The sequence below is a fragment of the Mustela nivalis genome, assembly GCF_964662115.1.
Source record: "Mustela nivalis genome assembly, chromosome: 1".
NCBI classification, from domain to species: domain Eukaryota; kingdom Metazoa; phylum Chordata; class Mammalia; order Carnivora; family Mustelidae; genus Mustela; species Mustela nivalis.
In genome coordinates this window covers 104543330-104564789 of record NC_139020.1, presented here as the reverse complement: position 1 = coordinate 104564789, position 21460 = coordinate 104543330, and the positions used below count along the sequence as shown (strand labels likewise).

The 21460-nt window shown below is 52.1% G+C and overlaps 1 protein-coding gene across 23 annotated transcripts; it reads right to left on the bottom strand.

Moving 5' to 3' along the window:
* Window positions 1–71: 71 nt before the first annotated feature.
* Window positions 72–20034, bottom strand: EIF4G1 (eukaryotic translation initiation factor 4 gamma 1). Of its 23 annotated transcripts, none has more exons than XM_082693237.1 (34): window positions 19828–19986; window positions 18951–19007; window positions 18633–18726; window positions 18248–18334; window positions 17724–17744; window positions 16969–17145; window positions 16645–16744; window positions 15449–15561; window positions 14543–14635; window positions 14272–14338; window positions 13166–13996; window positions 12810–12898; window positions 12528–12714; window positions 12056–12189; window positions 11761–11919; window positions 11405–11593; window positions 11009–11206; window positions 10641–10787; window positions 10186–10422; window positions 9890–9994; window positions 9610–9769; window positions 9307–9407; window positions 8583–8685; window positions 8237–8339; window positions 7788–8020; window positions 7325–7443; window positions 7032–7204; window positions 6374–6499; window positions 6131–6212; window positions 4164–4262; window positions 3916–4050; window positions 3734–3815; window positions 3451–3591; window positions 72–699 (listed from the first exon to the last, which is right to left on the bottom strand). In XM_082693237.1, exons 3-34 carry the CDS (start codon window positions 18690–18692, stop codon window positions 515–517), a joined length of 4836 nt encoding a protein of 1611 aa, XP_082549363.1. In that variant the 5' UTR covers window positions 18693–18726; window positions 18951–19007; window positions 19828–19986; the 3' UTR covers window positions 72–514. The 23 variants fall into 23 exon arrangements, with proteins under 23 accessions (XP_082549363.1, XP_082549379.1, XP_082549368.1 ...); XM_082693253.1 differs by having other exon boundaries at window positions 11405–11590; XM_082693242.1 differs by having other exon boundaries at window positions 18248–18394; window positions 19828–19981.
* Between the last annotated feature and the right edge of the window lie 1426 nt (window positions 20035–21460).

The following is a 21460-nucleotide window of genomic DNA, read 5'->3' as shown; positions in this document are numbered from 1 at the left end:
AAAGGAGGCTGCCCACCTATCCATACCCCTTCTCCAGAGGGAGCAGGCCATAAAGCAGGGAGGCAGTGAGCTTAATTGAATTCATGTTTAATAATTACAGGCACCGTGCCCCCCCCTTCCCCCTGCCCAGGCAGCAGCAGGGGTGGTGCAGGGGCTGGGGCATATGCCCCCAGCAGCGAGGACGGCAGTCCCATGAGTGATTTTCAGAAAATAAAAAAGGACCCCAGGGGCAGGCGGTGGTGCCCCCCCACCAAGACACACCAAATTTCAAGACTTTATATATAATATATCTCTGTGCCCCAGGGGGAGGAGAGGGACACCTGGCAGCATCCTGGAGGGGGGGCCCCAGGCAGCCCCACGCCATCCTGCCTCTTCAGCCATTTTATTAGCTCAGACACATCGCACTACAGGCACCCATTGCCACCGCCGCTGCTGCTGCCCCCCCTGCAGTCCGGGCGGCTGGCCAGGCCATCCGAGTGTCCATGGGGCTCCAAGTCCCCGGCCCCACCCGCCCTCAGTTGTGGTCAGACTCCTCCTCCTCTGCCTCACGAAGCCACTTGAAGAAGGCTGTGACAGATTTAAGGGCCACGCCCTTGCCCTGTTGCTCAGCAGGGTCCTTGCTACTCTCCCAGCTGTAGAAGGCATCCTCTTTCACCACATCCTCATCATACAGCGTGTCAAAGAACATCCGAAGCAGGTCTGCAAACAGGCAGGACGAGAGCAATTAAAAGGAGTGCTGCCCACAGCCACCCCACTCCACTCCAAAGTTCCGCGGTTAAAACAACGGGCCTGCCCTGCCATCCTGATAATTGTGTCTGACCATCCCAGAGTGACTAGGTGGGTCTGTAACAAGATGTTATTCTCACGTTCTAAGAGAAGGTGCACGGTAATGAGTCACAGCAAAACCTTACAAACCTACCCAAGCTTCACCTCAGCAGCTTCACTCATGATATATTTAATGAGGAAAAACTATACACAGAATTGGTACTCCTCAATTTAGGAATGACATTAAGTCCCAGATATATCACTCACCAAAGTCAAGGCTTTATAACCTGGAATGTTCACTGGTCCCCATTATAGATGCTGGTAAACTCAGATCCCAATTCCCTCTTATATTCCACTCATATCCTGAACATACAAATCCTCTCTGGCCTTGAGATTTTTACATGTGTTGCATCCTTTGCCAGGAACGTCCTCTCTTGTTCCCTTCCTACCGAATTTCTTTAGGCTCAACTCCAGCACCCCTTGCTCTCTGACTCTCTTTCTCCACACATCCTGAGCTACTAGTTAAGCCTTCCCAAGCACTTGTCCTAGAAGCACTGAACACAACAATTCCGTAACCCCACACTGCACTGCCAAACTTTCCGAAAGCAGAGGGAGCCCAAGAAGCAAACATGTTTTCTTCTGAATACAAAAAGCCTTGGATCTGGAATCCAGGCCTAGATGAAATGCTTACAGCCATCTATGAGAAGCTGCAAGCCAGGATGTTCCTCAGGGTACACACAGCCTCAAATCCACAACACTGCTCCCCAGACCCATCCTACAGCAGCAGAGCACTTATCCCAAACTTGTGTTCTAAATTCCATGCACACCCACCCTGAGGACCTACCCACTTATCCACCCTGTCCTTTATTTCTGAGCCCAAGTTTCTCCCATCTAAACACAAAAGGCCTCCTTTACAACCACTATCTCTTACAATCAAACAAGAGATTTCTGTCTTTAGACGAGATTAACTAATTCTGTCTACACTTGCTATTTTCCTTTCTTCTTGTCTCAGTCAGGTATTACTCAGTCGTTTTCAATCCAGACTGCCCCCTCTTCTACCAAATACTGTTTATGCCAGAAGGGCCTCCATGTTTTAACACTCCAAACGCCCTAAATGTTCAGGTCTGCGTCTATGGAACTCTCAAGTAGCACCTAATATTACAGACCACTTCCCTCTCCTAAAATTACTTTGTTCATAGGGCCCTGTCCTCCTCTAATCCCTACCTGGGGGTCCTCCACTTCCTCAACATTCTATCCCAGGCTCTCACCACTCTCCCTCAGGCAATCCCATATCCTCTGGTGACTGGCCACCAACCCTGACCTCTTCCTTTCCAAATGAATTCCCATACCCAGCTGTCTACCTGACATCTCTGATCATCTCCACCCATGGACTGCAAACTCATTATCCAAAGTTCCTAATTCCCCAGGTGAATGGTACCACACCATCCCCTCACCTGCTAAAAAGAGCATCCTGGAAGTCCTGTAACTTCCTCGCTCTTATGACCTCTCCTGCCACGTCAGTGTTATGTTTTAACTGTAACCACACAACTCCCAGCTCCCCTGCTACCAGTAAGTTCCAGCCACCAAAACACAACCTGCTCCTAATTCACTGCTCTTGCCATGTTCACATTCACCCTATACCAAACCACTCTTCCTACTTACTAATGGCCAGGATGATCTAAAAACTTAAAATCCCACAAACCTTTTTCCCAGCCTTAGGCTGAAGGCAAAATTTGTCCCATGGCTTAGACAGCCCTGCAGGACCTGGCCCATGTCCATCTCTCCAGCCCCATCTCACCTCACACACAACTACTGCTATGTCAAGTCCTTTCTGCTTCATGGCCTTCCTTTACACACAATTCCTTCATTTCAAGTCTCCCCCTCCCATTTGTCACTGGGCTGGTTTGTCAGTTCCTACTCATTATCCCTTACACTAGGTGTCCCGGGAGAGCACCCCGCAGGACCCATCTTCCGACACTCCTCACCACTGCTAAGACTCCATGCCTACACAAGAACTGAGCTTGACTTAATTACTGCCTAAGTCCCAGTACCTTGGCACATACCTATTTGCCGAATGCACACTCTCAGGCATGTTAACCTAAATCTCAGTCTCCCAATATGGAAAAGGGGATGATGGTTGTGCGAATTAAATGAGGCAAGGAAAGAAAAGCCTCTCTGCCCCCCACCAGGCCTCAAGAGTACTTGGTCCTTAGAAATCGTAATCACTTCTCACCTACATGCTCCTAGCATCTAAAAGCTGGCTAAGGGCGCCTGGGTGGCTCAGTGGTTAAGCCGCTGCCTTCGGCTCAGGTCATGATCTCAGGGTCCTGGGATTGAGTCCCGCATCGGGCTCTCTGCTCAGCAGGGAGCCTGCTTCCTCCTCTCTCTCTCTGCCTGCCTCTCTGCCTACTTGTGATTTCTCTCTGTCAAATAAATAAATAAAATCTTAACAAAAAAAAATAAAAGTTGGCTAAGCAAAAAATGGCAGTCCATTAGCCTTCAAAGCTGAGTCTTAACACCTTCCATTTGTAGGCAAGGAAACAAACCCGTGCAGGGGGAAGAAATCAACTATCAGGGCATTTTGCTCTCCAGGGACCACCCCCCTTTCTTGGGTTGAGACCCTTTCCATGACTCCCCCCACTCTGGCAGCAGCCCCATCCCCACGCCCTGCAGCCTGGCTCTTACTGGCAGGCTGTTCTAGGGTCACTACAAGGGCCTGGAGGGCGTAGAGCGCCTGCAGCTCCTTTTGCTCATCACACAGGTATTTCTGGAGCAGTTTCGCTCGCGCTTTCAGCACCGCGACATCCACTCGGAGCGGCGTCTCAACTACAGGGAAGAAGACAAGATTTTAAGTGGACTAATGCACCCTCAGCCTGGTCCACAACTAGGAGGTAAACACAAAAACCTCCCTCCCACCATTTGTCTGCTAGGCCCACCCTTGCCCCACCATCTCCCTGGTTCTTCTTACAGATAATTGCAGAATAGCAGACAGTTGTCATGAGGGCTCGAACTAGTGTGTTGGATGCTATCTGCTGCTCACTCAGGTTGGCCTGTGCAGAAGAGAAACAAATGGTCCATAAATTCTCTACCCACACACCAAGAACTCCTCTCCTTTATTCCTCCCTCCAATTTCTCCCAGGAGAAACCTACCTCTATCCAGTCAAACACCCGCTGGTTACTGCTGCCCTCCTTTAGCAGCTTCTCCAGCTGCCTGCTCAGCTCCTCGGAAGACAGCATCCTTTGGCCAGGAGCTTCTGACTCCTCCCCCAAGGTATACTCCACCTTCTACAAAAAGACCCACAGTCAGGAGGTAAGTACACCATGTGAGTGTGCTGAGGGAAAAGGAAGAAGAATGGCCAGTCCCAAATGCTAGAATTAGCCGAACTCCAGGCACAAACCTGTTCAGCGACAAATGCACTGACATCCTGGCCTTCAGGTAGAAATTCCTTCCAACTGAGTCCAGCCTCTCGCCACAGCGTCCCCACCTTTTTGGGACCCTGGAAAAATGAAAGACCAATTCAACAACCTTCTCTCCCTCAAACACCTAGCTCCACAAATGTCACCCAACAAATATTTACTGAAAGACCAACAGGTGCCCACTAGGTGCTCAGGATGTTACAGAGGTACCAAACAGGCACAGTCTCTCCATGCCTACAGGTGAGTACTGGACAAAGACATCAGCCAAATAATATGTCCACCCAAAGACATAAATCATCTACCCCAGTGCTAAGAACCCGGTGGGGGGGGGGGTAGCCTAAGAACCTCTACAGAAGAGGTCAGTCAGCTTTCATAGAATTACCTTTACTGACAAAGGTATAAACAACCAAATCCAAAAACCTCATTTGAGCCTTCCGCACTCCTCTATGCTTCTTTTTCTAAAACAGCTTAGTTTTTCATTATTCCAAGCAAATCAAATGCTCACAGGAGAGGACAACTTCTAACAAATATGCCTTTTTGGTTACCAGGTCCAGAAAATTTGAGAAGCAGATATATCCCCTACAATCCCCACATAAACAGTCTGAGCCCATTTTGAGAGGGGACAAAAGATTCTGGACGTATTACTGTTTGTAACAAAACATATTCAGAATGAGGACATCAGCCCTTAGTAAGACAATCATAGTTTGAATTTTAAAGATGCTAAACCTAATGCCACTGAATGGTCTCACAGTTGATACATTACATTTAAACGAACCACCTTAAGTGTTTTAACAGTGTAGCAATAACATGTCCTACAACATGCTGTACCAAGATTCAATGAAATACACATAGTTCAATATGCCTCTCTTTTTTGAAAACACAAACTACCCGAATACAGGTTTCTACCTAAAAGGATAAATAAGATGCTGAAAGAACAATTCCTTTCCATTCAAGTCTCATCTGTCCAGGCCCCAGGGGCAGCTAAACTCTTCAAAGTGCTCTTCCCAGCTCTGGCAACCACGAAGTGCCCTACCCACTTGCCTTTCCTGTCTCTCCATCTCTCCATGACATTTGCTTGTCACCACCAACTTTCACAAAGCAGTTTCCAGGACCCTTCTGGGAAAGCTTTCCGTCATGAACATCACCAAAGAGACACTCCTTTGCAACCTCACAATACTCAAGACACTCCATTCTATTGTCTAGTATGTGGTTGGTAAATGTTTAAAAAAAAAAAAAAAATGCTAGGGCGCCTGGGTGGCTCAGTGGGTTAAGCCTCTGCCTTCGGCTCAGGTCATGATCTCAGGGTCCTGGGACCGAGTCCCGTATCCGGCTCTCTGCTCAGCAGGGAGCCTGCTTCCCCTCTCTCTCTCTCTCTGCCTGCTTCTCTGCCTACTTGTGATCTGTCAAATAAATAAAATCTTTTAAAAAAAAAAAAATAAAAGGGACGCCTGGGTGGCTCAGTTGGTTAAGCAGCTGCCTTCGGCTCAGGTTATGATCCCAGCGTCCTGGGATCGAGTCCCACATCGGGCTCCTTGTTCCGCAGGGAGCCTGCTTCTCCCTCTGACTCTGCCTTCCACTCTGTCTGCCTGTGCTCGCTCTCGCTCTCTCTCTCTCTGACAAATAAATAAATAAATAAATAGTCTTTTTAAAAAAATAAAATAAAATAAAATAAATTTTTTTAAATGCTAGTTGAATGAATGACTCAATCAATCAGGGACTTAGGGTCTTAGATTGCCAGTCTCCTCTAGTCTTGCCCAGAACTCATGACAGGAACTGGTCTGAGAGTGCCAGCCTCAACATTTCCTCTTCCCAGTACCCAATACAGCACTACCATCACCATTAATCCTGTCCCACCAAAGGACCATAAGGCATCAGGGTCACAGCAACTGGCCAAAACCACGCGGCAGGAAGAGAAGTTTCAACAGGTCCCCCAAAGGCTCTCACTTACCATGCTTTTACACAGAAGCCCCAGAATCTCCAGCAATAGGGAAGCAGCTTTGCCCAGGGGTCTCAGAGGTTTTGTAATCTCCCTAAAGAGAAAGAAAAATACAGTGAGTGTGGATAGCCTCCAAAGCTCTCTCAGTACACTACCCCATCCCTCCCTAAACCCAGGCATTGAACCTGCCATATATGCCTCCTTCCCCAACTTTCTTGTCTTTACCTCCCCTGAATCCCACTAAAGAGGGCTTACCTGAAGAGCTCCCCCATAGGTATCCCACCTTCCTGCAGAATGGGCGTTACGAGTTCTGCTAGGTAGAGCCATACATGGGGGATGTCAATTTCCATGTCTTCAGCCAATTCTAAGATTTCATACAGCCTGCAAATGGAATTCAAAGTCAGGGCATTCTAGGGGTACCCATTCTAGGGGTCAATTGAGTGTCCAATTCCCTGATTTTAGCTCAGGTCATATCTTGGGGTTCTGGAGCGGAGCACTGTGGCAGGCTCTACACTCAGAGGGGACTCTGCCTGAGGATTCTCTCCCTCTCGCTCTGCCCCTCCTCCCACCTTCCCCCTCTCTTTCTCCTCTCTCTCTCAAATAAAAATGGATCTTTAAAAAAAAAAAAAGGCCAGGGCCTTCTAGCAAAGGCAAGCCGGGGCCCAACTCAACTTCTGGGGCAACATGGCATTGTTAAAAGATCAACTGTGGGGCCCCTTGAGAACACTTCCTAAACATAGGGCAATTATCTCAAGCTATAGCACACTCTGTCCTTGCACAGTACACCCTACCCCTGCCGGAAGTAACGCTGACCAGGCTGGCTGAGGAACCACTCTTATCCAAGGCTGCATGGGTCCTACAGAGGCGGGAAGTCTGTGGGTATGTCAAAGTAGAAGGCCCTCAGAAGGCATACCCTTGGTAGTACTGAGCAGTGGAGAGGTGCCCGGCAAAGAGCAGCTGGTGCAGCAGCCGCCCCATATGCTCCCGAGCGATGGTGCTGCGCTCCAGTGTTGACTCAATGCCATGCCGCACAAAGATGAAGAGCAGGGAGGGGGAGGCCAGCTCCTGTACGCACTGCACTGCCTCCTGCGGGGGTGCAGGAAGGAGGGAGAGGGCAGTCACAGTCTGCTCCCGGCCCCATGCTCCATGCCTGCCAGCACATGTCCCACCCGCTCTGCTGTCACTCAGACCCCACCTACTGCCCACCTTCATGTCATTGAGATGGAGGTATTCCTCAATGATGGCCTTGGATTTCTTCTCCAGCTCTTCCTCGGAAAGCGCAGCCTTTGGGGGGCTCACCGGGGGCAGGGTGGCTTCTCGCTTCACTGCAGGGGGAAGAACAGATTGGAGAACCCTTAGTTCTTCTTTTTAAGACTTTATTTATTCGAGAGAGAAAAAGTGAGAAAAAGAGCACAAAAACAGAGGAGGGGCAGAACGAGAAAGAGAAGCAGACTCCCTACTGAGCAGGGAGCCTGTCATGGGCTGGATCCCTGGAGCCTGGGATCATGACCTAAGCCCAAGGCAAGACACTTAACCAAATGAGTCACCCAGGTGCCCCATGGAGACTCTTTAGTTCTAATTTTCCTAGCAAAAAAGGCCTGGAGCTCTGAAGATTGGAGACTGGCTAGTCCAAAACCCACGCCTTTCCCTTCCTCTCCCAGCCCCTTACCGGCATCGCGCCCGCGGTCCCGATCCTCTGTCAGGCTAGCTGCCTTGCGCAGTCCCTCAGGCTGGGAGGGCCGCTCTCTACTCCGCTCCTCCACTTCCTTGCTAAAGCTCCGCTTGGTGGCAGGTGTCCGAGAGCGATCGAGCCGGTCCCCACGGTCACCTCCCCGTTCACTCCGCTCTAGGCGGTCTCCCCGGTCCCCAGCTTTCTCACCTCTTTCCCGACTCAAGCTACTCCTGGAGAAAAAAACAGGCATGTCACCTCTCACTTGTACTGCCTAGGCTAAGCCCCCTCTCATATAGCTACCATCGGGCCTAGTTCCTAGCAGCAGGAATGTGCCCGAATTTAGCTAGGGGTGCTGAGCATTACAGGTGTGAGAATTCCTATGGCAACCACCGAAGACCAATGACGGTACGCCCCGCATGAAAAAAAAGACACCCAGGAAACCTCACCTCTGTACCACACGTCTGCCATCTGTGCTTTCTGTAGGTACTGCTTGTTGAAGGGCTGAGAAGCGGTTCAAGGTACTAGTAGCTGGACGAGCAGCTTCTGATGCTGGGGAGGCAGAAAGCCCAGATCAAACTCTCTTCCTACTTTCTTCCACTCTATCTCCTACTCGCACTTTAGGACATCTGGTCCTACTCCCCACACGAACAGTTCTTTCAGTCCCTAGTCCCAAGCACAGACCTCCTGTTATTACCTAACCACACTATACCAAAAGCCTCCCCTACAACCAAGGCTCTGCCCTCAAGAAAGAGGATTTAACAGTCACCCAACTCCCTACAGTGGCCTCCATACCTGCATCGGAGGGCTTGGCTCCTGAGCCCCCACTGCTGCCCTTGCCCCAGCTCAATCGTCCTCCAGGTGCAAAGAGCTGGTTGTTAGAATCAATGGAGCCAGGCTGAGGAAGGAAATGGAATGGAGAAGTCATGAATCTGATCTGGCCAAAGCCCACTGCTACACAGTAGCAAACAGCCTAGACCAAGAGCCTGGCAAACTTTTCCTGTAAAAGGCCAAATAGTAAATACCTTAGGCTCTGCAGGCCATATAGTTCCTATTTCAACTATTCCACTCAGCCACTATAGCACAAAGGTGGTCACAGATAATACTTAAGGAGAATGATTATGGTTGTGTTCTAATAAAACAAAGGACACTGAAATTGACATTCTGTGTAACTTCATAATACATAATATCATCTACTTTATTCTTTTCAACCGTTAAAAACCCACCTATTAGCTGTGGAATATCGAGAAGCCACCTATTAGCTGTGGAATATAGAGAAGCAAGAAATGGGCCGGATTTGCACTCTGAGTTTGCTGACCACTGGCTCAAACGTGAATACACCCCCTTGAGCTGGCAGTCCTGTCTCTAGCAAGCTAACAGTCCAAGAGGAAAAATTCAGTGGCCACCTTTCCAACTTCAAAGAGTGAGGACACCAAGATCCAAACCTAGGCTCAGTGCCTGTCTGATCCCTCTTTACCGTCCCACGGCCACCATCACCCTCTCCAATACACCCCCCTACCTTTGTGATCTTGGTGAGTCGTGAGGTGTCTATAGGGCGGCTGCCCTTGCTGATGGGGACTGTGTTCCAGCCACCATCATCCACAAGTGGGAGGCCACGGCCTGGGACAAAGAGAAGAGCATTTGCAATAATGAGTACCTCCTAGCACCCTATCACCTGGGGCCGCCCCCAGCCCCCCTTCCTCAGATCCTCAGTTCCATCATGTGGTCTCAGTGGCCCAGACACGTGGCACTAACAAGAAGTCATCAGTGGAAAGCATAACCCCTCACTCTGCCCCCTCCTTAATCTGAGCCTCAAACTCACTAATGGGTGGGCCTGGAGGGCCACCCCGACGCTTGTCGCTGCCCTTGGCCATCAGCTGTTGCACTTTTACATGTTCCCAGTGCTCCTCCATCTCAGCTTCCTTGTGAATCTGGTCAATAGTCTTGGGACCCTGGTCCCCACGGCGTGGCACCCAATTGCTCTGCAGGAACAGAAGACCAGTCACAAGGTCACCGTATCAGAGGGCCAGCTGAAGCAATGTCGGGAACCGGGGCACCGTGTACAGAAAGCAGACCGGCAGTGGGAAGGAAAGGACACACACCCGTCGCAGATCCAGCACGTCTTGCAGCATAAAGCGGATTCGGGATGAAGTCTTCTTTTCCTTAATGATTTTTTCCATCTGGTTGAAATACTGATCCATTCGGGGCTAGAAGAGACCAAGGGATCAGGTCAGGAACCAGTAATATCTCCCCCTGGCCACAGGCCCGGCCCCTCCTCAGACCCTCAGCTCCATCACTGGGGTTTGGCAGGCTACACAGCAGCCCAGCAAGGAGCTGGTGAGCCAACAGCAGACCCCAGGCACTTCGGCCGTCCTACTCCACATCCCAGGACCCCTACCTTGGCTTTTTCAAAGTCCAAATCTTTGCCAATGGTAGTGAGCAAACGACAAAGGCATTCAAGGGACTCTTCGTCATGGTTCTTAAGTAACTTGACCACACAGTCATGCATTATCGCCTCTGTTAACATCTTCAGCTTAAACAACTCGCCAATAAATTTAATATTCCCTAGCGAGCGCCGCCGGGCTATGTCTCGAGCCTCTTCCAACTCTTCCTTCAGGCGTCCCCGTTCCTCTGCCTGCCAGTTATAGGACAGAAATCCATGAGAGGTACCCAGACATTGGATTAAAACCCTTCTCTCCTCCACTATCTGGATTCCCAACCCTAGCAGCAAGCATTCCTGCCTTAAGGCAGAAAAGCCCCCAAAATACCATCGCCCCCAGCCCCCTTTTACCCTCCACCCCAGCACGTAGCAGAGCAGCAAGAGGCGGGCAGAGCACTTGGTGCATTCCTCACCGTGGCAGCTTCATCCATCTCCTTTTGCTTCTTCTCAAAAACTTCATCATCATCTTTGTCTTTTTCAAACTCTTTCTGACATCGATTCAGTAACAGTTTTCGGAAGTTCACAGTCACTGTTGGCTTTTCTGTAGTGGGCACTTTCAGCTGTACGTCAGAGAACATCACATGTAGATGGGTCCCAAGCAGGCAGACCCTCCCAGAGTCTTTAGCTACCTAACCCAGGAAGACCCTTGGCCCCCACTCTGCCACCTCCTGCCTGCCATCAACAGCACAGGCTGGAAGAGAACCAAGAAGCTGAACTCAAGAAGTCTTAGGAAAAGAAGGAGGAGACTAGACCACAAGAGTTAGTAACAGTGGAAACTAACCGCCATGAGGCAGCGGCACATGTTGGCATAGGCCACGGAGAAGTTGGGCTCTGAAATGGCCTTCTCGAAGATAAGGTCAATGACCCCTTTGAGGCGTTCCTCAGTGTCAATGGCCAGCTGCGTCACCTGCTTCATCAGCTGCTGGAACATCTGGGGTGTCAGCTTATTCAGGATGGAGCGCACCCTGCGGAACAGGTCCTGGGAGAGGGAACAGAAAAGACACAGAATCCAGTGAGGTTCTCAGAAGAGGTCGGTGGGAGAGTGGGAGAGATGAGAGAGGGTGGTATGGGACTCAAGTAGCCACCAGTGGTAAGAATGACAGAAACAAAGAGGGCAGAGCTGGCTCAGAGAGCAGAGCTTAAGAGAAGAAACAGCAAAAGCAGCACTGGTCAGTACCTGGGTTTTGCTGCCATCAGCATCCTCTTCCCCTCGATCCTTATCAGCGGCTGTCCGCTTGCTGCTGGGTTTCCAGGCTTTCTCTGCTTTGTTCAACTTTATATCTTCAGTCATTAACACTGTGGCAATGATCTTGCGGGGTTCCTTTCGGGGGCCCTGCTGAGAGCGCCGGGGTCCCAGACCAGCCTGCTAAGCAAGGGGTAAGGACGAGTGAAGACACAGAGCAAGTCAGCAGAACCCGTTAGTTACAGTGCTATTACACAGTACCAGGGCAGATGCCCCCTCCCCTCAGCAGGACAAGGGAGCCATCCCCTCACCCCCCTTGACCATCTGTCCCTCTAGCCAATCCCACTCACCGGCCCTCGGGGCAGCTCCCCACCTGGACCACCCCTCGGGGGCCCACGGTTGCTGAGGGCTGGTCGGCCAAGGTTGGCAAAGGAAGGAGTGAAGTCTGGACCACAATTTATGCCTTGAAGTCTAGTAGGGTCCAGTGGCCGCAGTGGTGTTTTATTGGCCTGCAAAGGGGATAGGGAAGGCGTGAGAAAGAGGCTATGGCTCCTGACTACTCTTTGAGACCGCAGGCCCCTCCCCCAGCCAGCCAGCCAGCCAGCCAGCCAGCCCAAACAGACCCTCCCCCTCAAGCCTACCAACCTTATCCAACACCACATCGCTGATATGGGGCAATCCCTCTGGCTTCTGCATGCTGGCAAAGATGAACTGAAAGCCAAGGAGGAACTCACGGTCGTAGCGCTTTTTCTCCTCCAGATTTAGAGGCTTCCACTGATCTACGAAGAAGACGAGATGAACCAATCATACCTTTGTCTCTCAGGGCCCTGGCAACAGCACCCAACCCTTCTGAACCTTTCTTTCAGGATACCAGACTTTTTTTTTTTTAAGGTTTATTTACTTATTTGAGAGAGTGTGCGCACGTGCACACGTGCAAGTGAGCAGAGAGAGAGAGAGAGAAAAAGCATGAGTGGGGGGGAGGGGCAGTGGGAGAGGAAGAAGCAGGCTCCCCACTTAGCAGGGAGCCCATATAGGGCTCAATCTCAAACCCTGGGATCATGACCTGAGCCCAAGATAGATGCTTAACAAACTGAGCCACCCAGGCGCCCCAGCATACCTGACTTATACTCATACTTCTGTTCCCCAGGCTGGATGTTCTCTGCATTGTGAATTTTGTCTTCCTTTGAGTCCCAGGTCTCGTCTGCTTCCTCGGGCCTCGGGGGTGCACTACTGCCCTCAGGCTCCGGACCAGAACTGGTGCCCACAGGAGGCTGATTCTCCACTTCTGGTACTCCTGGGCTCACCTGTAAACATAGGATATTCCATTTTGGTTGCAGTATGACTAGTGTTCATACCCAAACTCCGTCCTCTCTCCTCCCTTACTTTCTGGCTCCCTTACCTCCTTGAAGGCATCCAAAATGTCGCCTACAGCCTCCTTCTTATTGAGCTCCTTAATTTTCCGTCTCCTCTTTGGCACAGACACTGCCACTGTTTGGGGGGGTGGGTAACAAAATACGAGTAAATTACGAAGTACCCCTAATCCCTGGGGAAATTAAAAAAGAAAAAAGCAACTACTCTACAGTATTTCCTCTTTCCATCACACCCACTTCAGTCTTAAAATTCCTTAATCTTGGAATTTTATCTTTTAGGTTCCATCAAGGGCTTCTATGACCCAGACACGGTGGGCACAAATAAAGAAAAAAAAAACCCACGCTTTCCAGCCCGCCCCATCTCCACCATCCAGCCACACCTTACCTTGGGTGGTGGCTGCTGCCTCCAAATTCTGCGACAGGTGGGCTGCAACAGGGGTGCTCTCCGGGGGAAGAAGTTCCTCTCCTCCCTTCTGACCCTCAGCGTCTCCTGCTTCTCCTTCTTCCTCCTCTTCCTCCTCTTCCTCCATTTCCTCCTCCTGAGCTGGGGAAGTAGCTGGAGGAGCCATAGCCGGAATGGCAGAGAGGACGGTGGGGGAAGCCACTGATGCGGGAACCTCCTTGACCTGCTCCTCTGGCTCACTGACTGGGCTTAAGTCCACAGCTGGTGGCGAGGGGGCTCCGTTGAGCAGTTCCTCAGGTTGGGCAGTTGGAGCAATGGGCACGGGGGATTCAGAGGGACAAGCTTGGGGAGGGAGAGGAGCAAGCTCTGGGCTCGACTCCACCTCTGGTTCCAGATCCTCAGATGGGACCATGCCATTTGGTTCAGGAAGAATTTCCTCTTTGTGAGATGCAGAGGGGGTGGAAACCTGGAGAGGACTGGAAGAGAACTCAGACTCTGGAATCGGTTTGCTAAGTGTCACTTCTACTTCCAGTATGGGTTCAGCGAGGGGAGTAGGTTCTGGAGAGAGGCAATATGGCTCCCCAGGTTCACGGGGCAGAGGGGTGGATTCTTCTACAGACATCTGGATCATCCCTGTTGTCACAGTGTCCCCAGGAACAGAGAGGACTGTGATATTAGGCTCAGACCCCGGTTCCAAGATTGGGGGTGGTGATGGGGTCGGACAAGGTGACGAAGGCTGGGATTCTGAAGGGCTGTGTTCTGGGCCAGGCAGGCCCGGCCGGCTCCCAATGATTGCTCCCTGGGACCGATCATCTACACCACAGGAAAGAAGACGAGTCATTAAAGGCAGGCCTTCACTGATGTTGTTGTCCCCCCTCCTCCCAGCCAAGACATTCCCAGCCTAACACCCACCCCTGCAATCTTATCCCACCTTAGCCTTTTCCCCTCTCACCCAACATCTAGGCCATTTGCAAAATCCCACTACCCATTCTTCTCTGGCACCCAGGTCAAGTTACTCCACCTCCTCAACATGTGAAATTGTCACCCTCCTTGTCCCCATAAAAGCTCTGCCCTACCTGCTCACTTACCTGGCCGGACAACAACAGCAACCTGGGGTGTCTCCCCATTAGCTTGAGGCTCCAGACCGCCTCCCGTCTGCAGGACACAAAGGGTTACCAAATTTGCCCTGAAGAGGCCCACAACCCTTCTCTACTAGAGCCATTGCTACTTTAACTCTGCCTAAAAATCCAGGAAAACAGGGAAAGAAATCCCTTAGTTGAAAGAAAAGATCAAAGGACTTGGCAACCCAAGTCAGAACAGCCATCCTAGCCAGGGCCTCACGCAAAGATCAGACAATACCTGGGGAGGGGTGGGTGTGGAGGCGGTGCGGGCCCCAGACATGATCTCCTCTGTGATATCCTTCCCTCCTTGGTTTGGATCTCGAATTCGGATCTGGGGAAAGAAAGCTCCGGGATGAGTGGGAAACAGGAGGAGCCCACCTCTCCACCCTGCCCCACTCCTAAGACTCCAGGCCAACCCCCCACCCCCCACTGGGAAGCAGGTGGGTGGGTGCCAGAAACCCCATGAGTTCTACTGTCAACCCATCCAGCTCATCTTGTACTCCCTACCCTGGCCCCCCACCCCTAAGAGACCCTTGACCTCACAGAGCAGCCCCGTACATCACAATGCCCCTCCCTCCATCAGCCCTGCCCCACCAGCAGTCCCCAAGTCACTGGCTGCACACCATGTGGCCCAGGACCCCCATCTAGCACCCATACAGCTCACTTGTGGCTAGTCTGCCTGATCTCTGGGGGCAGGGCCCAGATCCAGTGGGTGGAGCTAGGGTGACTCAGCGGCTTCCCCAGCCCTGGCACCCTATTCTGGGCACCACGCCCAGGGCTTGAGGATTGAGCAGAGGCGGAGGCCTCAAGAGCTTCCAGGACTGGGAGGTGGGGGGTGGGGCCACAGAAAACAAACGATTTCCAGGACAAGCCACCAGAAACATAAAACCAAACATAGATCTTATGGACCCCCAGAACCTGGGTCTCTCAGGAACCCCCGCAGGAGCCTCTTCAGTCCTCCCATGAGCCACTTCTACATTGAAGTCTTAGTCCTTACAAAGAAACTAAGCACTTCAGAGATCTCCATTCTCTAACCACTCCCAGCTGAAGATCTCCTTCCTCAACTTTCTGCTCCCTGACCCACAATGTTCCTGACCTTGATTCTCCCTCTCCCAGATTCCCAGAGCCCCTTGCTGCTACTCACGGTCTTCCGCTCCCTCTTGGGAGCAATCTGGGGTGGCTGGTTCATCAAAACTGGGGCGGGGGCGACACCAGTGGGAAACTGCTGCACACCCTGGGCTGGGTAGTAGGCGCCAGCTTGGGGGAGGGGGAGAAACACAGAAATGAAGAATGGCGGCAGCGTCAGGGCCCAGCCATATACAAACGCCTGCTTGAACGCCTCCCATCCCCAGAACCTCTCATCACCCACAGCCGGCCCCTTGCCCTGCCCCACCCACCTCCCCAAGGGAATTAGGTGTCTATCAAAGCTGGGGAACCAGTCTGAACTGCGTTTATAAGAATTCCTGACACTGACATACACACACCTCGCGTAGACAGGCACTCCTTCCCCACCACATACCAGCTACTACTACCAGAACTTTTATTTCACTTCTACCCTATAAGGTATTATGTATGCCCCCAACCCCCAGCAACACACACGCATGTATTCTGAGGGAGCAGCAACAACTTAACCTGAAACAGAATCAGGTCTTTGGCTGGGATTGAGAAAGACAGATTTGCCAACCCTGTTCCACTCAACCTGAGTTCAGTTCCAGTCTCCAGCCCTTTACTAAGGGGCAAGGAAACAAAGAGTAACATTATGAACCAGGCCCAGGATGTGGAAAAATTAATTCCTTAAAGCAATGGTCTCCAAAATGGGATGTGTTCTTTAATCTCATCCATAATCTCCACTTGTTTTTAACAAGCAACATTAAGTGTGTTGTTTAAATGATGCATGTGTATAAACAAACAAAAACATACATGTATTAGAGGTACATACTCAAAATTTTTCCTGATAGATGATCAAAAAATTTTGGAAACCACTGCCATAAAGAACAGACTAATCCTTCCCTAGAACACAAATGAAAAACAGCTACAAAACCTCCCAAATCCACGTTACATGGGCTCCCACCAACCATGGAACAAGTGTCACAGGGAATGCTTACTACGAGACCCTCAAACTTGTGCCTTGGACATAGGGAAGACTCCAACAGGATAAAATGCTCCCTGCCTCCCCACCCCTCCACCCAACAGCAGTTTCACATTAAGCACCGATCCCTACTACCTACTAACCCTATCGTTTTTAGACCGAGGAATGAGCCTAGGAAGAGTCTAGGAATTCGTGGGTGAGTTTAGATGCTCCCTGGGACTCACTCCCATCGGACTCCTTCCTCTGCTTACCGTAAGTCCCAAACTCTGTAGGGCTCGCACCCGGATAGAAGCTTGGGGCTCCTGGCTGTACAGGATACTGCTGTGTCGGGACAACATATGTGGAACGCCCCTGGTGGGGAAGAGGGAGAAGGAGGGGAGAGGAGTTGAGGGAGCTATGAGTACCGTATCAGACTACAAAGAGAATGCAAGGCATGACAGGACAAGACACTGTGGGCAATGATGAGAAGAAAGTCCCACCACTGCAGAAGAAACGGGACTGGAGGTCAGGGTAGGGGAGAGGAGGATTGGGGTTTAAGGTTCCGAGGCTTCCAGCCCCCAAGCCACCAACCTCACCTGTCCAGGGATGTAGTAGGCCCCTTGGGAGGCTGAGTAGGAGATCTGGGAAGGGATCATCATTACTTGGGATCCAGCAGGGTAGACATGGGCAGCTGGGCCAGGGCGGGCGGGGGCTGCACTCTGCACTCGGGTGGCTGCACTGCTTGGGGGCTGGGCCCGGCTGGGGTAGAAGTGCTGTCAAGAGGGAGGAAGGCAGTTGGTGTTGGGAAGGGAGGAAATGGGACAGCAAAATGGCCACTCCACAATGTCTCTCATCTGGGGAGAAGTACTGGGGGCTCTGGAGCACAAGGGCCAATCCTAATTCACCTGACCAACTGATGGTTAAGTGGCCCCTGGTACTCACATGTAACCTCCACATTCAGGTATGCGCTTCGCACTCCATGAATATTTACTCCCTCACTGCCGTGCATTCTCATGTCACCTCTACCAGGCTACCCCTCTGCAAAGGCTCCCTAATACCCAGATGCATCATGCCTAAGTAAAGCCCTTTTGGGCAACATACTCCCCAGCATGCATTACTCCACCCTAAGGTAGAGAGGAGCTAACCACTAACATGCAGCAGTCTCCCAGTTCCCAGATATGCACTCTGCCAAGATCTAGCCTCTAACATGCATCACTCGGCGTCAGACTGAGGACCTTAACAGCAGACGTGTCCCCACCCTGAAGACCCGGTCCCTGTGTCTAGCCCTGGACTAGGGTGGAGATTAAGAGTGAGACCACGAGAGGGTCCAGGATTAGCAAAGGGGTATTACCTGCAGAGACCTGAATCCTCCCTGAGAGCACATGGGGACAGGAAAGAAGAAAATTATCCCCAAGGTGATGAGGGAGAAAAAAATGAAGAAGCAGGACAAGAATGCTCCCACTTAGTGAGGAAGAATTTAGGGAACAGAGAAAGGCAAGAACCAGCTGGAGTGATTATCTCGCCATAGTGCAAAAAGAAAGAAGGGAAGGGTAATGGAGCATTCACAACCCCCTAGGAAAAGGAGGAAAGAGGAAAACAGGAGTTGGCAGCAGGGCCCAAAGCACTGCTCCCAATTCTCAAGGCACCAGGACCCCTAATAATGCCACCCCCACCGATTCCATACTCCCCAAGGGGCTGCCCACCATAAGTAATCAACAGCACAAAGTGCAGAGCCGCATGAAAGAACACAAAGCAACTCTCAGGAAATTGGGGCAGGTACAGGGCCTCCAGAGTTTCCATCCTAGGCCCAAAACTGGCCTAAACTTTCCATGGCTCCCACCCAGGCCCCCTACTCCCCTCCCCACAGCCCCTCACCTGGCGGGGCTGAGAAGGCGTGTTCATTTGTGTCGCTTGTGGCGTACTGAACACCACCGGTGCTGTCTGCCCCGGGGGAAACGCTGGCTGAAGGGGGGAGACCAGAGTTCAGCAAGAGGGGAAACCCGGGTGGGGCAGAAACCTAAGCTGGTAAAGTAAGGGGAGCAGACCTGTGGCAGGAGCTTCAGCAGTCCACATGCCCCCTCTTCCCCATGACAGCCCCTGAGAACAGCCCAGGGGCCCTGTCTCAATTTGGCAGCAGGAAGCTGCACTTTGCCCTGACACAGATGGGGGTGGGAAAATCCAGAGGTTGGAACCTGTTCCTGACCAGCTGCCGGATCGCCCCCACCCCCATCCCAGTCTCTACTAATTCCTCCCTAATTACCTGTGGGAGTCCAGGGGATGGGGCAGGTGGGGGGCCTGTGGGCTGTGGAGCTTTGTTCATTTCATTTGGTGCCACATCAGGGTCCCCCCAGCACCTGTTAGGAAAGAGTGGAGCTCGGAAAGGGGAAGGGACCCAAGCTTAAAGCAAATGGGAGTGGGGGAGGGGATGAAGCAAGGGCTGGGTCCCACACAGAGTCCCAGAGGCGTGAAGGGAGTGAAGGAGCAGAAAAGATCCATCTTACGTCCCCACCAACACGTTGTCAAACCCGCGTCACCTCCAACCACCCCCCTGGTCTGCTGAAACAGCCCCCTCACTCACCCCCTCGGTTAAGAATAAGTCCACGGTGCGGCCTACAGGTTCTGGGCATCCGAGGGCCTGGGGTTGGGAGGTGAGGGGTATCAACCTGGCTCCGCGGGGCCCAAGACCAACCAGACCGGAAATTCCAGGTCTCGCTGGCACCAGGCTCCCGGATCACAAACGGAGCTAGCAGCTTCGGCCGTGGTGTCCCCACCCCCCACCTGGGGACACCCGGTTCGGGGGCCAGGCCCAGGGGCACACAAGGCACGCCTGCTGCGGGTGGCCGCGGGGGTACCCTCACGGGGCCAGACGGAGGCCTGCCGCCGCCCAGAAGTGGAGGCCAGGAAGGGCGGGAGTCGGGCCGTAAAAGGCCAGGCGGGCGGCGGCCGAAGAGGAGCCGGTTCCTAGCAAGTGAGGGTCGGCCCGGAGGGCGGGCGGGGCCGGGGGCTCCTCCCTGCCCGCCGCTGCCGCCTCCCTCCCCTGCGCCCTCCCTGCGCAGCGCCGGCCAGTGCCAAAGAACAACGTGTCACTTCCCGGCGGCCGGGCCGCAAAGGGGGGAGGGGGCGGTGGGCCGGGAGCCGCGGTGCCTGCGCCCGCGGAGCCCCCTCGGGTCAGGCCGAGGTGGCACTTCGCGGCCGGAGAACCCGGCACCCTACCAGCCCACGGGGACCGCATATTCCGGCCCCGCGCTCCCCAACCCCCACCCAGCAGTCAGGCCGGGCCAGGCCGGGCACACGTGGGCCAGGGATCGGGCCCTGGCGGGTCGGGGCCCGAGCTTGGGCCGCGGGGCCAGGGCGCCGGGGCGACTGCGCAGGGCGGCCGGTCCCGGCCCGGATGGCGGCGGATGCGGGGGGAGGGGGTGGGGGGGCCGGGTCGGGCCCGGACATGGCGGCTTTACCTTCAGTCTCCTTCAGTCCGCGCGGCCGAGCCCCACGCAGCCGCACAGACGTAGTCCACAACCATTTCCGGCTCCCCGCACAGATCCCGCTCGGCGGCCACCGCTTCTCCGCAGGCGCAGCCGGCGCCCCCACGTGACCGGCGCAGAGGGCGGAGCTGCGCTCGGCGCCGGGGAGTACAGACGATTTGCCCCGCCTCGTCATGTGACAGTCATTGCCCGCCCCCTTGTCCCCTCCCGAACTTTGGAACTTCCAGACCGACCCCCCTCTGCGTCTCTGTTCCGCTGTTCTTTTAGTTCATTCATTCTTTGAACAGGCATTTATTGAGTGCATACTAAGTACTAGGCCAGTGGTGGCGGCGGCAGGGCGGGACGGGACGGGGCGGGGCGGGGTGGGGAGCGTGTTGAGAATACCGAAATTAAAGACTCGGTCCTGCCAAAATAAATCATGATACAAATACGTAAAGAAATAAAAATTATGCAGCCTTTGAAAATAAAGTGAAATACCTATTAAACTGAATGCTAGGGTAAAAGGACTGAAACATTCTAAGGAATTCGTACGAGAAAATTTGCCTTAAAAGATCAGCCACTAACCTGGGAGGGACAAAAGTCAATCATGGAAAGTTCAGAATAATGATGGAAGAAGTAATCCCAAAATTCCTGCCGTGCAGCCAAAAGACTTTTGGCACCAGGAGGAATTGTCCTAGAGCCACAGCCAAATTCACATACTCAAATAGCCTGGGTTTTAATCCAAACTCTGCTACTTCCCCGGCCATGTACTTGCTACCTACCTACTTAATAACTGTTGTAAAATGGGAAGATTTGAAACCAAGCAGTTTGGCACAGTCTGAGCTTTTAACCACCGTACTCTCACAATGATAAATTCCACGCTATTGGATTAAAGATTAAGATTAAAGGGGTTAATTCCTGTGAAAAGGGCTTGAAACAGTGCCTGCGTACCTGGCAAAGACACTCTTGTGCACTGTGGGTGTGGGTGTGTTCATGTGCACACATATAATCTCAAAAGAAAGAAAACATTTTCTCCATACCAACGAAAACGTGGTCACTTAATATATATGACCGATGTGATCTCAATCTTCACAATTTCCTATAAAACAAACTGCATTCTTCCCATTGTGTATGTGAGGAACTGAAGCTCCAACGGAGAGCAAAATAGATTCATGGAGGAAACATAGCGAGAATGAAAATGCAGATCTAGTGTTCTCTGACTCTTCATTTTGGTTCTGTGACTTTGTCATGTATGACTCCTTTCTCTACTCTTCTCATTTCTTTCTCCTAAGCAAACTAATATATAAAAATCGACTACTAATATATATATATATATATATATATATATATATATATATATATATATTACTTGCCTACATGCCAACTGAGTGAAACCTCTCTCTCAAACTCATTACAAGGTACCACCTAAAAGACATCTCCACCTGATCATCCCACAGGCATTTCAAATTGTGTATGCCCCCCCGCAAAAAAATGTGTATGCCCAGATAGAAACATCATCTCTCCCAGCTCAGGAGTCCTCCACCTCACCCCCATACATGTTGGTGCCCGTGTATTCTTTTCCAATGAATAGTGCCTAACCTGGAAATCTAGGATTCATCCTACATTC

Excerpts from the sequence above, each read along its gene's own strand:
- EIF4G1 (XM_082693237.1), bottom strand. The coding sequence starts at position 18,692 with ATGAACAAAGCTCCACAGCCCACAGGCCCCCCACCTGCCCCATCCCCT. Across the intron at positions 12,190-12,527 it reads GAAGTATGAGTATAAGTCAG|ATCAGTGGAAGCCTCTAAAT; the intron begins GTATGCTGGGGC and ends TCTTCTTCGTAG. Across the intron at positions 11,920-12,055 it reads GCGATGTGGTGTTGGATAAG|GCCAATAAAACACCACTGCG; the intron begins GTTGGTAGGCTT and ends TCCCCTTTGCAG.